The following is an 18,920-nucleotide window of genomic DNA, read 5'->3' as shown; positions in this document are numbered from 1 at the left end:
ATCTTCCTCCTCCCCCCCAATCTAACCGCCACCCAACAACCATATAGTGGCTTCCTCTACATGTAAATAATAATTGCAATGTCTAGTCTTAATCCTCCTAATTGTAAATAATAATGTATCTTGTAAATTAATGTATCTCTCTTAATCACTTCCTCTAGTGATTAACCACATTGTATCGCTTTGCTTTAAGCTCTGCTTATCCCCCTACCCGCCCCTCCCCCTTGCATGCCCCTCGTTTAATGTACTTTCTCTCTTGTTTTTGAGGTACTTGTAAACCGATATGATATGCCATACGAAAACCGGTAAATAAATACATAAATCTTCCATCAGCAGTTGGAATAGAATAGCCCCCGCCATCGTCTGAACAAACCCTGCAAAGGTTAAGTCCTTGGGCAGGGACTTCCGACATTTCTCCAGAGGAGATGGGTCCAAGTGGAGGTCATCAGAATCCTCTGAAGAGGAGTTGGAGGTGGCATCATCCCCCAGGGGTCATAAGGGGTGTTTTCCTCACTAAAAGCTGCTGCGGACGAAGGCCCAGGTGTTCTGCCCCCATCCCAAGGCCTAGGCACCGATCAATGGCCCCGATGACCCGCAGGTGGACCCGACAACACTGGCCATGGGGCACAACCATGCCGCTGCCCCGATGGACTTTCCTCATTGAAGAAGCCATGAACGAGGACCGCATCAGGCTGAGAAAGCGACTGTGCCCCACGGGCATACTCAGGAGAATAACGAAGCGATCCAACAGCGGTTCCAGCAGGGACACAGCAGGCATCGGCCCCAGTGGCAGCACCAGCTCAATACCCTGTAGGGCTCAATCAACGGCCAGCTGTACCCTGCACTCTAACTCCTCCTCGAAGGCTGCAGGATGCCAGGACCAGCTGGGATGGAGGAGGAGGAGTGGCCTGATCCTCCTCGGAGCCACAAAGGAGGTCAGTGCCCAACTCCAGGATAGGTGGGTGCCTGGGACCCCCAGCATCTATGGAGGGTATATCCTCCTTGCCGTGGGGATGCTTCGGGGGTTATCACTGCAAGAACCAGTGCCAACCCGAGCCCAGTTCCGTGCGCCGGAGACCAATGGCAATGTTTATGAGATTTCCCTCTGTGCTTGGCCGGTCTTTCCCCAGCACCGAAGTAGAAGTCGAAGATGCAGACATCCTTGACCTGGAGGATACCCAATCCCCTACACCCCTCTTCTAGCAGCACCAGTGGAGAGGCCAATGTGAGAGATCAGTGTCCATCTGTTCCTCCTGATCCCTCGGTATCGAAGACACTGACGCAGACATAAAAGGCTCAGGTTTCTTCGAGCCAAACAGCTTTGCTATATTATCAAGGCGGGCACGCTGGCCTTTGGTGGTCATTTGATTGTAAAAAGGACACCCCAGGCAAAGGATTCACACATTATGTGGATCTGTGATGGACATAATCCGGGGACACTGGGGGCACCTGTGAAAACCCGACGCCATAATGACAGCTGCAAAACAGTCGATGACCGGCAGGCACCGAAGCACTACCACTGCAGGAACAGACTGAAAAGAAAAATAAAAAAAAAAAAAAAAGCTTACTGCCTCGCAGGGACTGACTAAGGCTGGAGGAACAGAGAAGGACCTGGTGCAGGAAAAGGGACAAAAAAAATCCCACAGTGGAAAGTTTTCCAGAAGAGAAGAGCATGAGCTCCAACACCAAGAGATGAAAGCTCCATTGGAAAAAAAAAAAAGACTGAAGAGGGACCCTGCATGGGACGCGTGAGTTAGGGCATGCTGGGCATGCTCAGTGTGCCAGTCAAAGTTCTAGAAACTTTAACAAGTTTTCCGTGCCGAGCTCCATCTGACGTCACCCATATGTGAGGACTATCATCCTGCTTGTCCTAGGAGAAAAATATTTATCCAACCCCTCTGTTAGTTGCTGGCCATCCCTGGGGTAGCTTATAAATTTTATACAGATGACATACAAATTTTTTTCCCCCAAATACAGCATCCTGGACATCAACTGTGAAATTTCTGTCTTCTATTAAACAATGGCTGTTTCACAATCAACTGCTTCTTACTGTGCCCACAACAGAAAATTATTCTAACATGATTCTCTTCCAGACAGTATCCATCAGCTATTGCCTTTGATGGTCTTCAAATCCCAATTAAATCAGTCAAACAAAATCTAAGAATTATGAGAGATACCAACTTATCAATACAATGCCAAGTCAGAACATCTATTAAGTCATCTTATATTAAATTATACCTACAGATGCATTTTAATGTTAAATTAAAACCGCCTAATATGTTCCTAACAAACAAGCTTAACTTACACACACAGTTTTTTATACTAAATTGTTACCGTTCTATGATGGCACATGGTTAATCTGTAATCTATACCACTCATATTTTTTCATTATCGTGCCTTTTTGTAAACCATTGCGATGGTTATCCAATTCAACGACTGTATAGAAGAGTTTTTAAATAAAATAAAATAAATACCTATTGCAGAGACTGAAACCGCTATTAGATCCTGCTGACTTCCATACTACATTGCAAGCTTTAATTTTTCCACCAATAGATTATAACTCGCTGTTGTTGGGTCTTCCTGCTTACACTTTGAGACAATTTGTAATTGTCTCAAAAGTCAAAAGTCGTGCCACACTGTTTGAGACAATTTGTAATTGTCTCAAACAGTGTGGCACGACTTTTGACTGAAACAGGAATTCGTAATCATATCACAGACTCATGTTGGCTGATCTACACTAGCTACCCATTTTCAGGCCTGTGAAATATAAAGTTCTCCTATTGATGCATAAATTAATCTTTGAGATTAACCCAATTTGTTTGAATTTCATACTGAGAATATCCAAGCCAGTTAGAGCACGTATGTCAGCCAACAAAGGACTGTTGGAGGTTCCATCACTTAAGCTTGCTCACCTGGTTGAGGTACTTGAACGTGCATGCTCTATAGCAGGTCCTATAAGCGTGGAATGCGCTCCCAGAACCATTGCGTCTCCTGTCTGACAGAAGCCGTTTAAAAAAAAAATGCTAAAAGCATATTTGTTCTGTGAAGCATTTGGCTTCAGCAATTAAGATTAATACCTTCCCGGATGACAGTGAGCACTAGTCATTTCTGTATATATTTATTTATTTTAATGTCTTTTTTACTTGTTACTGCATTTTACATTTTATGTATGCTTTTATTGTAACTCACTTTGGTCTGTACTTGGAGATAGCGAGTAATAAATTAATAAACTAAACATTTGCTCTCCACTTCCCTCCAGTGTTTTATCTTCTTCCCTCTCCAACTGTTCTCTTCCTTCCCCTCCCCCCTCCTTCTCAGCAGCAATGGGCCTTTCCCTGCCCAGGCCCAGTTGCAGAGTTAATGGGTTTCATCGGCCTGCCCTCGGTGGACACTCGCACCAGGGCAGGTGCCAGGCAGCAAATCCTCGGTGCCCGAGTAACCTGCTGGAGTTTTCCAGCCCATTGTAAGCTCAAGTGGCAGAGACTAAAACAAAAGCAGAATTCAGGAAAGTACAGTTACAGTAAGCACAGAATATCCTCAGGTGAGAAAATGTGAGGGTAAAACCTAGGACTGGGTAAGCACTGTAGTACTGCATCAGGAATGGGGAGAATCGATGGGCTTTTCAGTCCGTATCTGTTGCCATTTTGTATAACATGCTTGTACTGTATGTCCACGAATGACCACAATGCAATGTAATCCCACACTGGTTTAAATAAGGTCCTATGTAGTTTGCTAAGATAAACATAAAAACATGCAATTGTGTGAAAGGTTTGTAGAACTGTATTCTTACACTGTTTAAAGTCAGCCTGTTTCTTATCAGCCATGCACGGTTATAGAAATATAGCTTTTCTCTAAAGTGTTTCCATATATTGACTGCTTTCCCAACTTCTCCATAGCCAACCTTTAACTCAAGTAAGCTTTCAGGGAAACAAATTTTTCAAAACAGCAGTACTCCTTAGAAACATATAAATATCAGCTTGCCTGTTTCTTGGGTCTATTGCACCCACTGGGGTACGTTTTAAAAAACAGCGCGTAGCCGTGCGTATCTTTTAAAATCCGGGGTCGGCGCGCGCACAGGCTGCCGATTTTGCCGAGCCACGCAGCCTGCCTCCGTTCCCTCCGAGGCCACTCCGAAATTGGAGCGGCCTCGGAGAGAACTTTTTTTTTTGTAACCCCCCCCCCACCTTTCCCTCCCTTCCCCTATCTAACCCACCCCCCCCCCCCAGCCCTTCCTAAATCCCCCCCTACCTTGTTCGATGGAGTTAGGCCTGCCGCTGGCGTAACTTGCGCGCGCCGGCTAGCCAGGCCCCAACACAGGCCGCTGTGTCGGTGCACTCGGCCACCCCCCTGGACCGCAGACACGCCCCCCGGACTGCAGACACACCCCCAGACCGCAGACACGCCCATTTTAGCAAGCCCCAGGCCTTGCGCGCATCCCGGGGCTTTGCGCGCGCCGGCGGCCTATGCAAAATAAGCACGCTGGCGTGAGAGTGCCCTGTGCGCGTAAATCCAGCAGGATTTAAGCGCAGGGCTTTTAAAATCTATCCCACTATGTCTATTTTCTTATGTGCCAATGTGTGTTATGCTCTTTTAGAAAAAAAAAATGATGGGTCTTTCTAGGCCCTTAAAAGATCCAGAAATGCACGGGCCACTTCCAGCTTTTGAGGTCTTTAGTCCAACAGAGACCTCAAAGAAGTTATCCAATGCCAAAAAAATTCAACCTATCTAAACTGGAGGCCCCCTCCTGCCCCTCTCCTCTCTGATTGGCCTTGCTCATATATTTTAAATAATTAACCTTCCCCTATGTCCACTCTTCAATTACATGATGAAATGTCTAAATGGGGTTCTGATGGGGAGCCACATGCCAATGAGCCAATTTGCTTATTTCATATGGGATGAGTGTGACCAAGCAGGAGAAGATGTCAAGGACTTTAAATACAAGATATCTCCCCTCAGGAGTAAGATTTAAGTTACAAACACAGTATATTAAAAATAGCTCAATGATTTTTCTTTAACTGGTAAATATAAACAAACATACAAAAAAGGAAAAAAAAAACCCCACACCTAGCATTTGTTTAAAATTAGAATAAGCACAAGTACAAATGTTATGCTTGGTATTAGCAAGAATAATTTGCAAACTTAGGTCTACAGAAATTTTCACACACCCTTAGCCCTGCCCAAGAAAAGTGACCAGGCACGATTTAAAATGCTTAATCTTGGGTACACGCTCAAGTACTGTCAGGTAAAGGAACTTGTTTATAAAGAAAGAGGAGTTTTTGAGAGACTACAAGCAAGTCATAACATATTCTATTTTTATGTCATTAAAGGGAAGAATTTCATAACTGCCCAAACTGGTGCAAAGTCTGCAGGTCATTTTTAGCCACGGACATTTTACACAAATTCTCGAAGGGAAAGAGCACGTGTACTTCCCCTTTGAAACTTATCCCAGAAAAAACTACCAGTACACACTTACACCTGCTACTTTGTGTGAGTAGTTTTCCCCCCCTGAGGAAAACTGATATTTATGAATTTACAAAAGCATTGTGCATGAGTGCAAACCCCCTCCCCTTGTCCTGAGTGTGGGTAGCTGCACGTCTAGTGGCACTAACTGTGGAAGTTTACCTGCACATGGGGGGGGGGGGGGGGGGGGGGGAGTAAGGACAATTTTTAAAGCCTTTACCTGCAGGTAAAGCATGGCACGGAAATGGCTTTGAAAATCACCCTAAAAAAAAAAAAGTGTGTACATTTTTATTTTTTTTATTTTTTTTTTTTTAACTTTGCACAATTACTACAGTACACTCAGCAAGAGAAAAAAACAAAAAATCCCCTACAGAATCAAGATGAATACAGCTTTTTTTCCCTTTAGGTTTTTATAATTCCAGCTGCAAAGTTATGAGCAGTGCACCCAGAGCACATCCAGCAGCAATCTGGACTTGGCATGTAGTGAGCTCCTTCAGCATCCAGTTAACCACCAGCTCCCACACTAATTACAGCCTCACCCTTGCGAGCCTCCTACAATTGCACATTGCTCACTAGATGAGAGACTGCAGCACTGGGTGGCCAAAAATGTTAATGAATACAGAAACTCATCTTAACCTTGGGCTGTTGGGGGGGCGCGGAATAAGGCTTCCAAAAATATCTGGCATGGGGCTTGTCAACCCCGATGGGCTGGTGTTCACAGAATCACTTGGTTACCTGAGTTACGTGCACCCAGCCTCCCCCTCCCCCCCCCCTCTCTCTCAACCTAGCAAATTTAAAAACAGCTTTCCAAAACTAAAAAAAGCCGGCAGCACTGAAAAACTGGAACATGGGACGGAGAGCCCTGAACCGTTTCCAGTTTGCGCCACTGACACAACCCTTAACTATAGATTGGTGCAAAAGTTGTAGTGACACCAAAATACAGGTTGTGCGTTTAAGCTAAACTTTTCCAACACAGCTTTTAATAAGACTAGAATAAATCAGTGCAGTATAATTTAGCTTTCCAGTACACCCACTCTAAACGGCATCCCTCCCCGAGGATCACAGTGCTCTCCCCATCCCCCAAAACAGGGCCCAAAACACTGCTGGCAAAGCACCTTTGCTGATGGTAACAAAGGGATCATGGCTGCCCTCTCTGACCTCCCCTCTCAAAAACACTCAAGGGCTCACCCTGTGCAGGCAAAGCTCTTGCCAGTGCGGTGTAATTCCAAGAAATACTGGTACTCAAGAGAAAAGCTAACTTAACAGCCATTACATCCGCTGAACATTCCTCCCCCCTCCCAGAGCACAGACAATATAAAAACACTTAATAAGGTAATAATGAGCAATAAAAAAAAAAAATAACCCCAGCTGGCCAAAAGCTGCATTAGTTTGTTTACTTTCTGAAGCATCTCCATTAGATATGCCTACTGCACATTTCTGCCAACTTTAAAAAAAAAAACAAAACAAAACTATCATCAGGAATGCAGAACAACTTTGCCTGTCTAGCAATTTTTCAATCCATCCTATTAAGCGCCATTTTGACAAACAGTCATAATTCTGAGCAACACTGCATTGTACCTGACAGGAAAAACATTTTAACAATTGCATTTTGGCTTGGTGCATAGAACATTTCTCCATTACATAAAGTGCGTCTAAATTATATTCTGCTGCATTTTAATAAGGCGTTGAAGCTGGAATGAGAACAGCACCAGGGGGATGGAGAAGGCTGGGGGGGGGGGGGGGGGGGGGAGGAGTTGGGGGGAGCACAAAAAAAAAAAAAAAAAGCATTTTGAGATTGATTTGTTAACAGCGGACATTATAGGTTCACAAAGCCCCCGAACCATACATGCCATTTCAAACGTTTCAGATGCTGCCCCCTTACCTCTTGGGATAGGAAAGGAATGACTTGAGCGCAGATAGCGTTAAGCCTCTTGACAATTTCTGCCTGCACAAAAAAAAAAAAAAAAAAGAAAATATTTGAAACCAAAAAACAAATCAATGATTGTATTGTGCATTTCTCCAAGTATCAATGCTTTCTTTGAGCAGTCTGTTTCATCTCGTTCCTTTGCTCTTCTAGTTCCATCGGAATCTACTTCCTACTGGGGCAGCAGCACTGAGGTTTCATTCAGTGTTACCCCGAGATCCCCAACTCCCACAACCACTTTTACAACTGGAGCCTTAGTCATTACAGTACCAGTCCTCTGGCAGAGAGGCACAGAACATGGCTTCCTCCAGAACCCAATACAGGTCATATCAGGCAGCAGGTGTCACTGTTGGACAACGGTTGGAACGTTCTCCAACTTCAGGAGCAATGGATGCTATTCCCGCAGTGCTATATTTTGCATCACTGAATGTGATTAAAGATATTTAAATTATGAATTATGCAGTCTTGGGGGGGGGGGAAGGGTTTGTTCCATGCCTCTCTGTACATTTTGTCTTAAGCTGTGCTTTTCCTGTACACACAAGTTCACGTTCCTAGTCCAGGGTTTTGACAGTTTTTTGGTTTGTCCAATGTACCAACCAAGACTTGTTGGCTTATACCAACTTGGCCTGGAGCTGTTATATCTTCTTGTTAACCTGAAACAAGGACTCAAACATCTGATATTTGTAAGTATTTTTGAAAAACCCAAATTAAGATTTTTGGGGGTAAAAAAAAAATATTCCCCCATTCCCTCAGACTTTTTTTTTTTTGTTGCTTTTTTGCATTTATTAGGAAATGACAAGACTTTTATAAGCAAGCTCCAACACAAAACAGTGTGTAAATATAAGGTTGCAGCTTAACTTATGTACAGATATTCTACGATTTAGACATCGGATCTGTTTTATTTACCTCTCCTCCCTGCCCCACCATTCCTCCAAAAAACACCACTGGCAAAACTTCTTCAGTATTCTGGATACTTCTTTCAGGAGCCAGCATCACTAAACAAGCCCAATCTTACTCCTGCCTGTCAGCAACAAATAAACCAGCCTGAGGTTTGCATTCCACTACAGCTAGTGCCTTCAGTGCACCACCATAAATATGTCACAAGCCGCAAGTCATACACCAAACTTGAAACATTTTGCTCAGAAAGGGAAAGAGGAAGCCACTGCAAAATAACCCTGAAGACATCCTAAAAATAGCTTCTGGACAGGATCAGTTCCTCATAGGGTAGAATTTTGTTGCTTGCAAAATCATTACCAGAGACAAAAAAGCATTCTCCCCTCAAACCTATGCACAGGCTACACCTCAAAACAAAATCTGTGCGCGGTCACAGCTGGTGCATCGTGCAACGCACCAGCTATCAGTAAACTGTTGCTGAATTCCATTTCCTAGTTAATCGGCGAGTAGGGCAGCAGCAGCTGCATTATGTATAACATCCCTCAGAAATGACAGAACCCGACTCATGCGCCTCTTGCTTCCACTTTAGCTCCTTGCTAACTATCAGTTGCCCAGTTAATCAGTGCCTCCGCCGCCGCCCCCCCCCCCCCCCCCCCAAGAGATGTGCAGGGCACTGCTTTCCACAGTAAGAAACTAGCAACAAGGTCACAGCATGTGCTCACCGTCCCTTTGTGGCAGTTCTACCTCCCAGTCCCTGCTTCCCACAGGTTTCCTGTTTGGAAAAGAAACTTGAGGGGGTAAGCAGTGCTGCTGTGGGGACTGTAATTACACTGAGCGCAGTTCTGCTGGGGTTGGGGGGGGGGGGGGGCGCGCGCTGATCAAGCTGATGAACGGAGAGGCACCTAGTGCGACCGAGTTGGCCACAATCACAATTAAAAGAATGGAGAAATTACTTACCTGATAATTTTGTTTTCCTTAGTGTAGACAGATGGACCCAGGACCAATGGGTATTGTGCTCTCCTGATAGCAGATGGGAGACTGAGTCAGATTTCAAAGCTGACGTCAGCCTACATATACCCGTGCATGCTTAGCTCTTCAATATTCTCTTCGAAAAGCCAGTGTGGATATATGTTGCTTGATACTTGATTAACTTTGAACAGGTTCAACAGATTATATATATATAAATCTTTTGGCACTGGAGACCACCGGTGCACTGAAACAAACGCAGACACCTAGGTAACTGCGGGTGTCTTTACATAAAGGTAGGCCAAGGCTTACCTATACAGTCTCGAGATTGATATCTGATGTTCTCCTTTGCTGGAGCAGACGTGGGTGGGATGCTGAGTCCATCTGTCTACACTAAGGAAAACGAAATTATCAGGTAAGTAATTTCTCCATTTCCAAGCGTGTAGCCAGATGGACTCAGGACCAATGGGATGTACAAAAGCTACTCCCCTACCGGGTGGGAGGCTGCCCGTGGTCCACTTAGTGCTGCCCTTGCAAAGGCTGTATCCTCCCTGGCCTGGACATCCATGCGGTAGAATCTGGAGAAGGTGTGTAGGAAGGACCATGTTGCTGCCTGACAGATCTCGGCTGGTGAAAGCAGCTTGGTTTCAGCCCAGGAGACTGCCTGTGCCCTTGTAGAATGTGCCTTGACCTGCAGAGGTAGTGGTTTTCCTGCTTCTATGTAGGCAGCATTAATGACTTCTTTGATCCAGCGGACTATAGTCGCCCGCAATGCCGCTTCCCCTTGTTTCTTTCCGCTGTGAAGAATGAACAGGTGATCAGTTTTGCGCAAGGATTCCAATCTCTTGAGGTATCGGACTAGGATTCTGCAGACATTCAGGTGGCGAAGGAGGCGTGAGTCTTCCGAATCTCTGTGTTCATCTGGTGATAAGGATATGGTCTGGTTCATATGGAACTGGAAAACATTTTCGGAAGGAAGGATGGTACCGTACACAGCTGTATGGTGCCTGGGGTGAACCTGAGGAACGGTTCTTGACAGGATAATGCTTGAAGTTCAGAGATGCGCCGAGCTGAGCATATTGCGATCAAGAATGCAGTCTTTAAGGTCAAGAGGCGTAGCTTGTTGGTCTGAAGGCTCCCCTGCTAGGAAGTCTAGTACTAGGTTGAGGTTCCATAGAGGCACTGGCCACAGTTGTTTAAGTCCTTTCAGGAAGCGAGACACATCAGGATGAGTTGATAGTCTCATGCCGTCCGCTTCGGACCTGAAACAGGCCAGTGCAGCTACTTGAACCTTGAGGGAGTTGAGAGACAACCCCTTCTGCATGCCGTCCTGTAGGAATTCTAGGATTGTGGGAATCTTGGCTGTCCTCGGAAGGAGGGCCTGGTCTTCACACCAGGCTTCAAATACTCTCCAGATCCGTATGTAAGACAGAGATGTGGAGAACTTGCGTGTTCTGAGCAGGGTGTCAATTACGTCTTTCGAGTAGCCGCGCTTCTTTAGGTTAGTCCTCTCAAGGGCCAAACCGTAAGAGAGAATAGAGCCGGGTTTTGTGGGAGATCGGTCCCTGCAGAAGAAGATCCATGTATGGTGGTAGACGCAGAGGATTCCCTGCCAATATAGTCTTCGCATGTCCGCACATCATGGCCTTCTTGGCCAATCCGGGGCGACTAGTAGGACTAGTCCCCTGTGGTGTTCTATCTTGTGAATGACCCTGCCCAGTAGCGGCCAGGGTGGGAAGGCATACAGCAGATCTTCCTCTGGCCAGTTCTGAACGAGAGCATCTATTCCTTGAGACTGTGGATCTCATCTGCGGCTGAAGAATCTGGGGACTTGGGCATTGTGACGAGTTGCTTGGAGGTCCATGCCTAGGGGACCCCATCGATTCACTATCATCTGGAAGGCTGTGTCTGCCAGTGACCATCCCCCCAGGTCTAGGCTCTCTCTGCTGAGATAATCCGCTGAGATGTTGTCTTTTCCCGCGATGTGGGAGGCCAAAATCCCTTGCAGGTTTGTTTCTGCCCACTCCATGAAAGGGTCTATTTCCAGAGACACCTGCTGGCTCCTGGTTCCTCCCTGGTAGTTGATGTAGGCCACGGTTGTGGCATTGTCCGACATGACTGACAGATTTGCCTCGGAGTCTGTGGCTGAATCGCAGGCAGGCTAGCCTGACCGCTCGCGCTTCCAGGTGGTTTATGTTCTATTGTCCCTGGGCTGTTAGTTCCTGACAGTGGGCTCCCCACCCTCGCAGACTTGCGTCCGTGGTGAGCAAGATCCACTTTGGTGCGGATAGGTTTACGCCTCTGCTTAGGTGTTCTTGTAGCCATCATTGAAGCTGATGCCGAACCTCTGTTGGTAGCTGGAGGCAAATTGAATAGTTCTGGGACACTGGGTTCCATCGTGACAAAAGGGAGCGTTGTAGTGGTCGCATATGGGCCCTTGCCCACGGAACTTCCAGAGTTGAGGTCATGAGGCCGAGGACTTGAAGGTAGTCCCATACCTTGGGTCGAACCGAGTTCAACAGGTTTCGCAGTTAACCCATCAGTTTCCTTCTCCTTGGAGGGGGAAGGTAGACCTTGTCCAGCTTGGTTTCAAACCAGACTCCCAGGTATTCTAGTGACTGGGAGGGCTGTAGGCAGCTCTTGGCTGTGTTCACGACCCACCCGAGTTCTTGTAGTAAGTTCTTGACTCTGGTGGTAGCGTGGCGACTCTCTTCTGGAGACTTTGCTCTGATCAGCCAATCGTCCAAGTAAGGATGTACCAGAACTCCTTCTTTCCTCAGTGCAGCCGCTACTACCACCATAATTTTGGTGAAGGTTCTGGGAGGGGTGGCTAGTCCGATGGGTAGCACTCGAAATTGGTAAGGATTGCCTAGTATTGCAAAGCACAGGAAGCACTGGTGGTCCTGATGGACCGGGATGTGAAGGAAGTGAAGTCCAGGGAAGTTAAGAATTCTCCCTGTTGCACTGCCATTATAACGGAGCATAGGTTTCCATGAGGAAGTGTGATACCTTCAGGTAACGGTTGACGGTCTTGAGGTCCAGGATGGGTCGGAATGTTCCTTCTTTCTTGAGAATGATAAAATAGATGGAATAGATGGAATTTGTTGAGAAGTAGGCACCGGATTTATTGCCTTCAGGCTGAGTAGTCTTGCTAGCGTGGTTTCCACTGCCAGTCTCAGAGTGGGAGTGGCACGGTGATCTCAAATTTGTCTGGGGGGGTGCTTTGGAATTCCAGAGTGTACCTCTCTTGAATGATAGTTAGGACCCACTTGTCCGATATTACTTCGACCCATCTTTGGTAGAAGAGGGTAAGTCTGCCCCCTATGTCTTCTTCCTGTGGATGGGTCTGCATCTTCTCATTGTGGGGCACGGCCGGAGCCTGCTCCTGAGCTTGCTCCTCTCTTACTGTGCTTGTTCCAAAAGGACTGAAACCTTCCTGAAGTACGAGGTGCTTGGGACTGTGTGTTCCTGTAAGGTTTAAAATGCTGCAATCCTCTATACCCTTGGTTCTTCGGGGGAAGGAGCGCTGATATGTTCTTTTGTTCCTGTCTTCAGGTAATCGGGATACTGGGGATTCACCCCATTTGTTGGCTAACTTCTCCAGTTCGCTTCCGAACAGAAGAGATCCTTTAAAAGGCATTTTTGTGAGATTCGCCTTGGAAGTTGCGTCAGCCGACCAGTTTCGGAGCCATTATTGTCTTCTGGCCGCCACTGCAGCAGCAACATCCCTGGTTGATGTGCCTACAAGGTCAGCAGTAGCATCGGTGAGGAAGGAGACTGCAGGTTCCATCATTTCTCCGGGCATGGTAGCGTCTCTGGAAAGGATCAAACAGGAACATGCCACCAAGGCACAGCAGGAGGCAATTTGTAGCGTCATTGCTGAGACATCAAAGGACTGCTTAAGGATGGCTTCCAACCTTCTGTCTTGGCCATCCTTCAGTGCCACTCCTCCCTCCACAGGGATTGTGGTGCTTTTTGAGACACCACAGATCATAGCGTTCAGTTTAGGGAAGCATAGAAGTTCCTTGGCCGTGGTTTCCAGTGAGTATATTTATTTATTTAAAATCTTTTCTATACCGTCGTTAAGCGGGTGCCATCACAACGGTTCACAATAGGGCACAAAAACTATGTTGTATAAAGTGTCTAGAATTCTAACTCTTAAACAGGTGCCATCAAAAATACTGTAACATATCATAATCAATACTATTTGGTGAGTGCTATAAGTCATATCCAGTTTTTCTAACTCCGCTATAAGATTGGTGTTACTTAACTCTAGTTCTTTTGTTGTTTAAAATAAAAAGAAGAATTTAGAATATAGAAGAGAAGACACACTTTAAGAAGAAAGGTGTGTGTGTGTGTGGGAGTTTGCCTGACCGCAACTAACATTTTCCTGGGTTCTACTCTCGATTCTCTTTGTGGTATGCTTGCTTAAATAGCCATGTTTTTAAATTTTTTCTGAATGTTTTGATGTCTCTTTCCAATCTGATTTCCACCAGCATGGTGTTCCATATTATAGGTCCTGCTAGGGATAGGGCCCTGTCCCTTACTTGTGTTAATCTGGCCGTCCTGACTGACTGACTGACTGAATAGTTAGCAGTGCTTTGTTTGCTGATCTTCGATTTCTGTGGGGGGTATGTACGCAGAGGGCTGTGTTCAGCCACTCTGCTTTTTTGTCGTGTATTAATTTATGAATGGTGCATAAAGTTTTGTATTGTATTCTTTGTTCAATGGGTAACCAGTTTAATTCTATTAAGGTTTCAGTGATATGGTCTCTTACTTTTCCCAGTTAAAATTCTTGCCACTGTGTTGTGTAGAATCTGTAATGGTCTTATTGTGGTGTATGGCAGGCCCAGTAGGAGGGCATTACAATAGTCGGCACTGGAAAAGATTAAGGCTTGTAAGACTGAGCGGAAGTTGGTAGGAGTTAGTAGTGGTTTTAATCTTCTGAGAGTCATAAGTTTGGCATATCCTCTTACTTTTTGAGATATATGTTGTTTCATACTTAGTTTTGGGTCAATTATCACTCCTAGGTTTCTTACTTTCTCAGCTAGATGTATTTTTTGGTTGTTGAGTGTAATTGGGTTCTGAATGATAGTTATGTCTTTTCATTCTAGGTGTTAGAATTCAGTTCTCTATATTGATCACTAGTTCCATTTGTTTTAGAAGTTGTTTTATTATATCTAGGTACATGTTGGCTAAGTTTAATGTTTTCTCAATTGTGTTGTCAATTGGGAGTATTAACTGAATATTATCGGCGTAGATATAGTGCGAAATTCCTAAACCTGCTAGTAGGCGACATAAAGGTAGCATGTATATGTGCCCGTCCCCCTTTAAAACTGGCCTCTGGAGCATTCCATTCCAAGTCAATCAGTTCCTTGATGGGCTCCAACATAGGAAAATAGCATGAGGCTTTACGGAGGTACACCAACATGGGATTCTTTTTAGGTTCCAATGTAGGGTCCGTGCCTGGGAGACCCAGTGTCTTCATAGTTTGGGACACGAGGGCTGGTAATTCGTTTTTGTGGAAGAATCTGAGCATGGTCTGATATGGCTCCATCCCTGAGGGATTTCCCCTTCTTCCAGGGAGTCTGTTTCCTTCTCTGAGGTGTCTGGCTCCCCCATCCGGGATGATCTTGGATAGGAAAGGCATGTCTCGAGATCCTCGAGAGGTGCTGAGAAGTGCTTGTGCTTCTGGCAGAGCTTGAGTCAAGTGGACAGCCAAGGCTGGTTGCGCCTGGACAAAGGTTTGCAGCCCTTTGAAAAATTCCACCCAGGAGAAGGTTCCTCAATGCTCAATCTGTCAAAAGCAAATCTCATTTAATCCATGATTTCATACACACTGAACAGCTAAGACTTCTATTGCTTTACAGAATCACAGTTGTTAGGCTCTGATCACACTATCTTAAAATTATGTCCTCCCAAATTATGTCCCAGCCGCGCTCCAAAAAGCATGGCAGGGGACTTCTCATTCTCCGTAAATCAAAATGGCATGTTGAGGTTCAAAACTTAGAAATGGTAACTCCCTCCTTGAAATGATCACTGTTTTATTAAATATCGACATTTGCCTAGTTTATGCTCCTCCGAAATTATCTGCTGATCTCTCTCCTTTCTTAGAACAATTACTTCTCTCCAAATTTGATCTCAATAAAATGGTAATTTTGGGTGATTTCTACTTACATGTTGATGCAGCTCCTCTTTCACCTTCTTATAATCTCTTTCTGCTGATGCAGCTCCTCTTTCACTTTCTTATAATCTCTTTCTGCAAATCCTATCTTCTCTTGGATGGTCCCAAATGATCAAAGCTCCCACTCACAAGCTGGGACACACACTCAACATCTTTTGTTAATGAATCCATTTTTTCATTCTCTTCTCAAACCATAAACTTCACACCTGTGTTCTGGTCGGATCATTTTCTCATCAAGTTTCAACTTCCCGGTGCAGTCCCGACACTAAACTTCACACTGCTCCAGTGGTCCCTATTGATACTGATAAATTTATTACCACAATCTCACCTCTTAGCCTCGACATCCTTTCATAATATCCAAGATGCAGTACAGGAATTGGATACCCTCCTCAACTCCACTCCAACTGAAGTAGCTCCACTTAAGTCGCTTAACCATGTGAAATCCACCTTTTTGCCTTGGCTAAAATCCCAAAACGTTGTCACACACCAGCTTCATATGGCCTGGATTGGCCACTGTTGGAAACAGGATGCTGGGCTTAATGGATCCTTGGTCTGACCAGTATGGCATGTTCTTATGTTCTTAGCTACTCAGAAAAGCAGAACGAAGATGGAAAAACACAGAGCCATCTAAATATGCACAATCATTTTGCTCAGTCACTTTTCAATCCATTGTCAATACTGCTACGAAAGATCATTTTTCTCAAAAAAAAAAAAAATCCATAAAATTGGATACAACCTGAAAGTTCTTTTTGCCATAGTTAGAAGGTTTACAGATCCTTCACAAACCTGTACCTCCTCTATCCTAACTGCTAATTCCTATTCAATTGCTTTCAATCTTAAAACAGAAAAACTATGTCTTCCCTTCTTGTCAGTATCCCAATGGTACGCCAATCTGGAACCAATCATCAACTCTCCTTGGGGAAAGTTTCGAGTATGTTTTAACCCTAGAAGTTGAAAATCTCATTACTAAAACCAATAATACTTTCTGTCCAGCAGCACTGTGCCCCATTTCACTTTTCAAAGCCTGCAGTAATATTTTCGCTCCCATCATTTCTAAATTGATTAATTACTCCCTTAATGAAGGATCTGTCCCCACATCTCTGAAACAAGCAGTAGTTTGGCCACTCCTTTTTAAAAAAAAAACAAAAAAAAAAAAACCCCAGCAACCTTGACTCAACTAAGCCAACAAACTACAGACTGATTTCAGCATTACCCTTTATTTAAAAAAATTCTAGAATCTGCAGTACTGACAACTCAGATCATCTAGGCAGACATGATTTACATGACCCTCACACCAGTGTGGCTTCAGACATGGTCTGAATATTGAACTTCTTCTCTTGTCTCTGATAGTTACATTTAGATGTGGTATTGATTCTGGCTGACAATATCTGCTTGTCTTTTTAGACATTTCTTCAGCCTTTGACACAGTTGATCACAACATCCTACTCTACCATCTCTGCAGGAGTTTGGTCTTAATGTTACAGTTCTCACATGGTTCCGCTCATACCTGTCTCAGCGCTCTCAGTCCGTTAAATTCACAATGAATTCCCTTCCTATTCACATATCAAGATTGGTGTTCCACAGGGCTCTGCTCTTTCCTCGGCCCTTTTTAACATATACTTGCTTAGCCCCCCATCTGCAAAATTCTCTCTTTCTTCGCCGACTACATGTTACAAATTGTATGCCACTGACATACAATTTGTTATCTGCATTGAACCATCATTGCAGCACACTTTACACAATCTTCATATCTGTTTTTCCGCTATTATCTCCTGGCTCAAAACACAAGTTATCATTAAGCATGTCCAAAACTGAATTCCTAGTTATACACAGTCCTCTGAACTTTCAACGAAAAATCCATAGTTTAGGAGGTCAATCTTATCCTATTCGAAATCATATTCGTAGTTTAAGCTCTTATTGACAGCACTCTTTTTCCATTCTCTCAAATTAAGTAGGTCATTTCGCAAGGATTTTACAGACTCCGTGCACTCTCCAATGTTTAAAAAAAAAAAAAAAGGGACTACATTCATCAGACTTTCGTACTGAGCTTCAAGCATCCATCTTTCCAATTCTTGATTATTGCAACAGCTTATATACTGGCATTTCTCGAACACACAAACACACATCAAATCACTACAACTCCTGCTAAATTCTGCTGCTCGTCTCATCTCTGGTACCAAACATAAGAACATAAGAAATTGCCATGCTGGATCAGACCAAGGATCCATCAAGCCTAGCATCCTGTTTCCAACAGAGGCCAAAACAGGCCACAAGAACCTGGCAAGTACCCAAACACCAAGAAGATCCCATGCTACTGAAGCCAGTAGTAGCAGAGGCCATTCCCTAAGTCAATATGATTAATAGCAGTTAATTGATTTCTCTGTATTTATTTATTTTACGTATTCACATTTTATATCCCACCACTTCCTATACAATAGTCCATGGCACGTTACAGAGCACAACATACATATAAAATAATGTAGACAGATCAATCATTAAAAACACAGACGTAACAGTGTGTTTAGCTGTTTTCTAAAAACCTTTACATCTCGCTCTCTCCACAAAACCTCTGGTAATGCATTCCACATCATTAGCACTGAAAAGGAAAAAGTCCTTTACCTAGTGATCTGCAGACAATATCCCTGATCATCAGGTAATGCCAACAGTCCTGTGCCTTTGCCATCAATGATCTCGTCTCATAGTGCCTTAACTTATTAGCTACTTTGCACTTATTTTCTGAATATAACAATCTGTGCACTAGTACCATCATTTTAAATTTGGACTGCTGGTTTATGGGGAGCCAGTGTAGTTCCTTGAGCACAGAAGTGACGTGCTCATATCTACCTGTCCCACATACTACTGAGATTTGTAGCCTGGGCAGGTTGTTGGATTGCAAATTAGCCATGGTGAATTATGTAAAGAATGTAGCCAGAGTGTCGTTCTGTAAGCTTCGGATGGTAAAAATCACTAAAAAAAAAACTTTGCTGCCCCAGTACCTGTTTAGATCTGTGGTACAGGCCCTAACGCTGAGCCATGTTGACTATTGTAATGGTTTATTTGTGAGCCTAGCAGAAGAGGTCTCAAGTTTTGCAGATGGTGCAAAACGCAGCTGCTAGGGTAATAAGTGGGACCTATAGAAGAAGGGTCCATTCTTGGTCACTTGGCTCCATAAGAGGGCTGGGACCAGGCCCTTGCCACTGGGGTAGTCCAGGCTGCCGCCTTATTTTTGCAGTGGGTCATAACATGATGCCTAGGAGCTCTCGTGGATGACCAGAATCTGTGCTTCTGGAATTTTCTTCACCGGTTTCTCCAAAAGTCTGTTCCAAATAGAAGACCCCCCCCCCCCCCTCACTAAAGGGGAGCTTGCATAGACTGGCTTTGGACACTGCGTCTACTGCCCATTTGAGCAGCCACAACATTCTTCTGGTTGCTATGACCCTTGCTGCAGTCCTAGAAGACGGTCTGACCAAAACAGAGTATTTGCCAGGAAGGCTA

The 18,920-nt window shown here is 44.6% G+C and overlaps 1 protein-coding gene across 5 annotated transcripts in view; it reads right to left on the bottom strand.

The window, feature by feature from the left end:
* TLE4 (TLE family member 4, transcriptional corepressor) overlaps nucleotides 1–18,920 on the bottom strand; it is a 325,462-nt gene that overhangs the window by 231,959 nt on the left and 74,583 nt on the right. For all 5 annotated transcript variants that reach the window (XM_029616594.1, XM_029616577.1, XM_029616585.1 and 2 more), the window contains exon 5: nucleotides 7,340–7,402. In XM_029616594.1, the coding sequence (XP_029472454.1) occupies nucleotides 7,340–7,402 (63 nt within the window). The remainder of the gene's footprint in view (nucleotides 1–7,339; nucleotides 7,403–18,920) is intronic.

The sequence above is a fragment of the Rhinatrema bivittatum genome, chromosome 1, assembly GCF_901001135.1.
Source record: "Rhinatrema bivittatum chromosome 1, aRhiBiv1.1, whole genome shotgun sequence".
NCBI lineage: Eukaryota > Metazoa > Chordata > Amphibia > Gymnophiona > Rhinatrematidae > Rhinatrema > Rhinatrema bivittatum.
This window is presented reverse-complemented; position numbering and strand designations above follow the sequence as displayed.